The 1,456-nt window shown below is 34.3% G+C and overlaps 2 protein-coding genes across 2 annotated transcripts; one reads left to right on the forward strand and one right to left on the reverse strand.

Annotated features, from left to right (window-relative positions):
- Positions 1 to 138: 138 nt before the first annotated feature.
- On the reverse strand, positions 139 to 864 carry LOTGIDRAFT_144929 (hypothetical protein; the record flags this gene model as incomplete). Its single annotated transcript, XM_009056408.1, has 1 exon — positions 139 to 864. A coding segment is annotated over one exon (726 nt), but the record flags the coding sequence as incomplete, so codon positions are not given.
- Positions 865 to 1,136: 272 nt separating this feature from the next.
- Positions 1,137 to 1,334, forward strand: LOTGIDRAFT_144944 (hypothetical protein; the record flags this gene model as incomplete). Its single annotated transcript, XM_009056409.1, has 1 exon — positions 1,137 to 1,334. A coding segment is annotated over one exon (198 nt), but the record flags the coding sequence as incomplete, so codon positions are not given.
- Between the last annotated feature and the right edge of the window lie 122 nt (positions 1,335 to 1,456).

The raw sequence follows: 1,456 nt of genomic DNA on the forward strand, positions 1-1,456 counted from the left end.
TTTGTCCATATTTTGCCTATTTCATATGCTTTTGCTATCAAATGTATATCTTCATTGTATTTTGCTATAAGTTTTGATAATTTCAGAAACAAATCAATATCATTCCCTCGATAATATGGGCTATTACAGTGATATGATCTAATCTTTAGATAGCTGAATCGTATGAGTTGGATTGTAATCTTTGGATAGCTGGATCGTATCAGTTGGATTGTAATCTTTGGATAGCTGGATCGTATCAGTTGGATTGTAATCTTTGGATAGCTGGATCGTATCAGTTGGATTGTAATCTTTGGATAGCTGGATCGTATCAGTTGGATTGTAATCTTTGGATAGCTGGATCGTATCAGTTGGATTGTAATCTTTGGATAGCTGGATCGTATCAGTTGGATTGTAATCTTTGGATAGCTGGATCGTATCAGTTGGATTGTAATCTTTGGATAGCTGGATCGTATCAGTTGGATTGTAATCTTTGGATAGCTGGATCGTATCAGTTGGATTGTAATCTTTGGATAGCTGGATCGTATCAGTTGGATTGTAATCTTTGGATAGCTGGATCGTATCAGTTGGATTGTAATCTTTGGATAGCTGGATCGTATCAGTTGGATTGTAATCTTTGGATAGCTGGATCGTATCAGTTGGATTGTAATCTTTGGATAGCTGGATTGTATCAGTTGGATTGTAATCTTTAGGTAGCTGGATCGTATCAGTTGGATTGTAATCTTTGGATAGCTGGATCGTATCAGTTGGATTGTAATCTTTAGGTAGCTGGATCGTATCAGTTGGATTGTAATCTTTGGATAGCTGGATCGTATCAATTGGATTGTAATCTTTGGATAGCTGGATCGTATCAGTTGGATTGTAATCTTTGGATAGCTGGATCGTATCGATTGGATTGTAATCTTTGGAACTTCACCACTGGATCGTATCAGCTGAATCGTGATCTTCGGATCGTCTTTTCGTACCGTACCTTGAATATATTACGGACATTTTCTGCATATCATTATCATTCGTGTTTCTAATGCAAAATTAACTACTCCAAGGAAAGGTAACTCTGTACAGTATTTTCTTCTACAGACTACAATTCCTTATGGATTTATTTATTTTCATTATGTGTGTCAAATGATTAGAAAGATGATACATTATATATCGTACTTAGTGATGATCCTATAATTACTTTATCGATTTTTGTAAAGCTTTTGATTTTGTTTGAAACACTGTTAAAAAGTGACATTCATGGAAAATTTATAAATGTACTTGAAGATATGCATTCAAAATGTCTATTCCGTGTTGAAACATCGTTTGGTATGATTGAATTGTTTAATTGTATATGCTAAGTCCCTTACTCTTTAGTTTGTACATAAACGAATATGTAAATGAGCTCAAAATTGAAAATTGCAAGTTTATTTTAATCTCAGACTTGGCTGAAAATGTATTTTGTCTCATGTTTGCAGACGAT

The sequence above is a fragment of the Lottia gigantea genome (assembly GCF_000327385.1).
Source record: "Lottia gigantea unplaced genomic scaffold LOTGIsca_274, whole genome shotgun sequence".
Classification (NCBI taxonomy): Eukaryota; Metazoa; Mollusca; class Gastropoda; family Lottiidae; genus Lottia; species Lottia gigantea.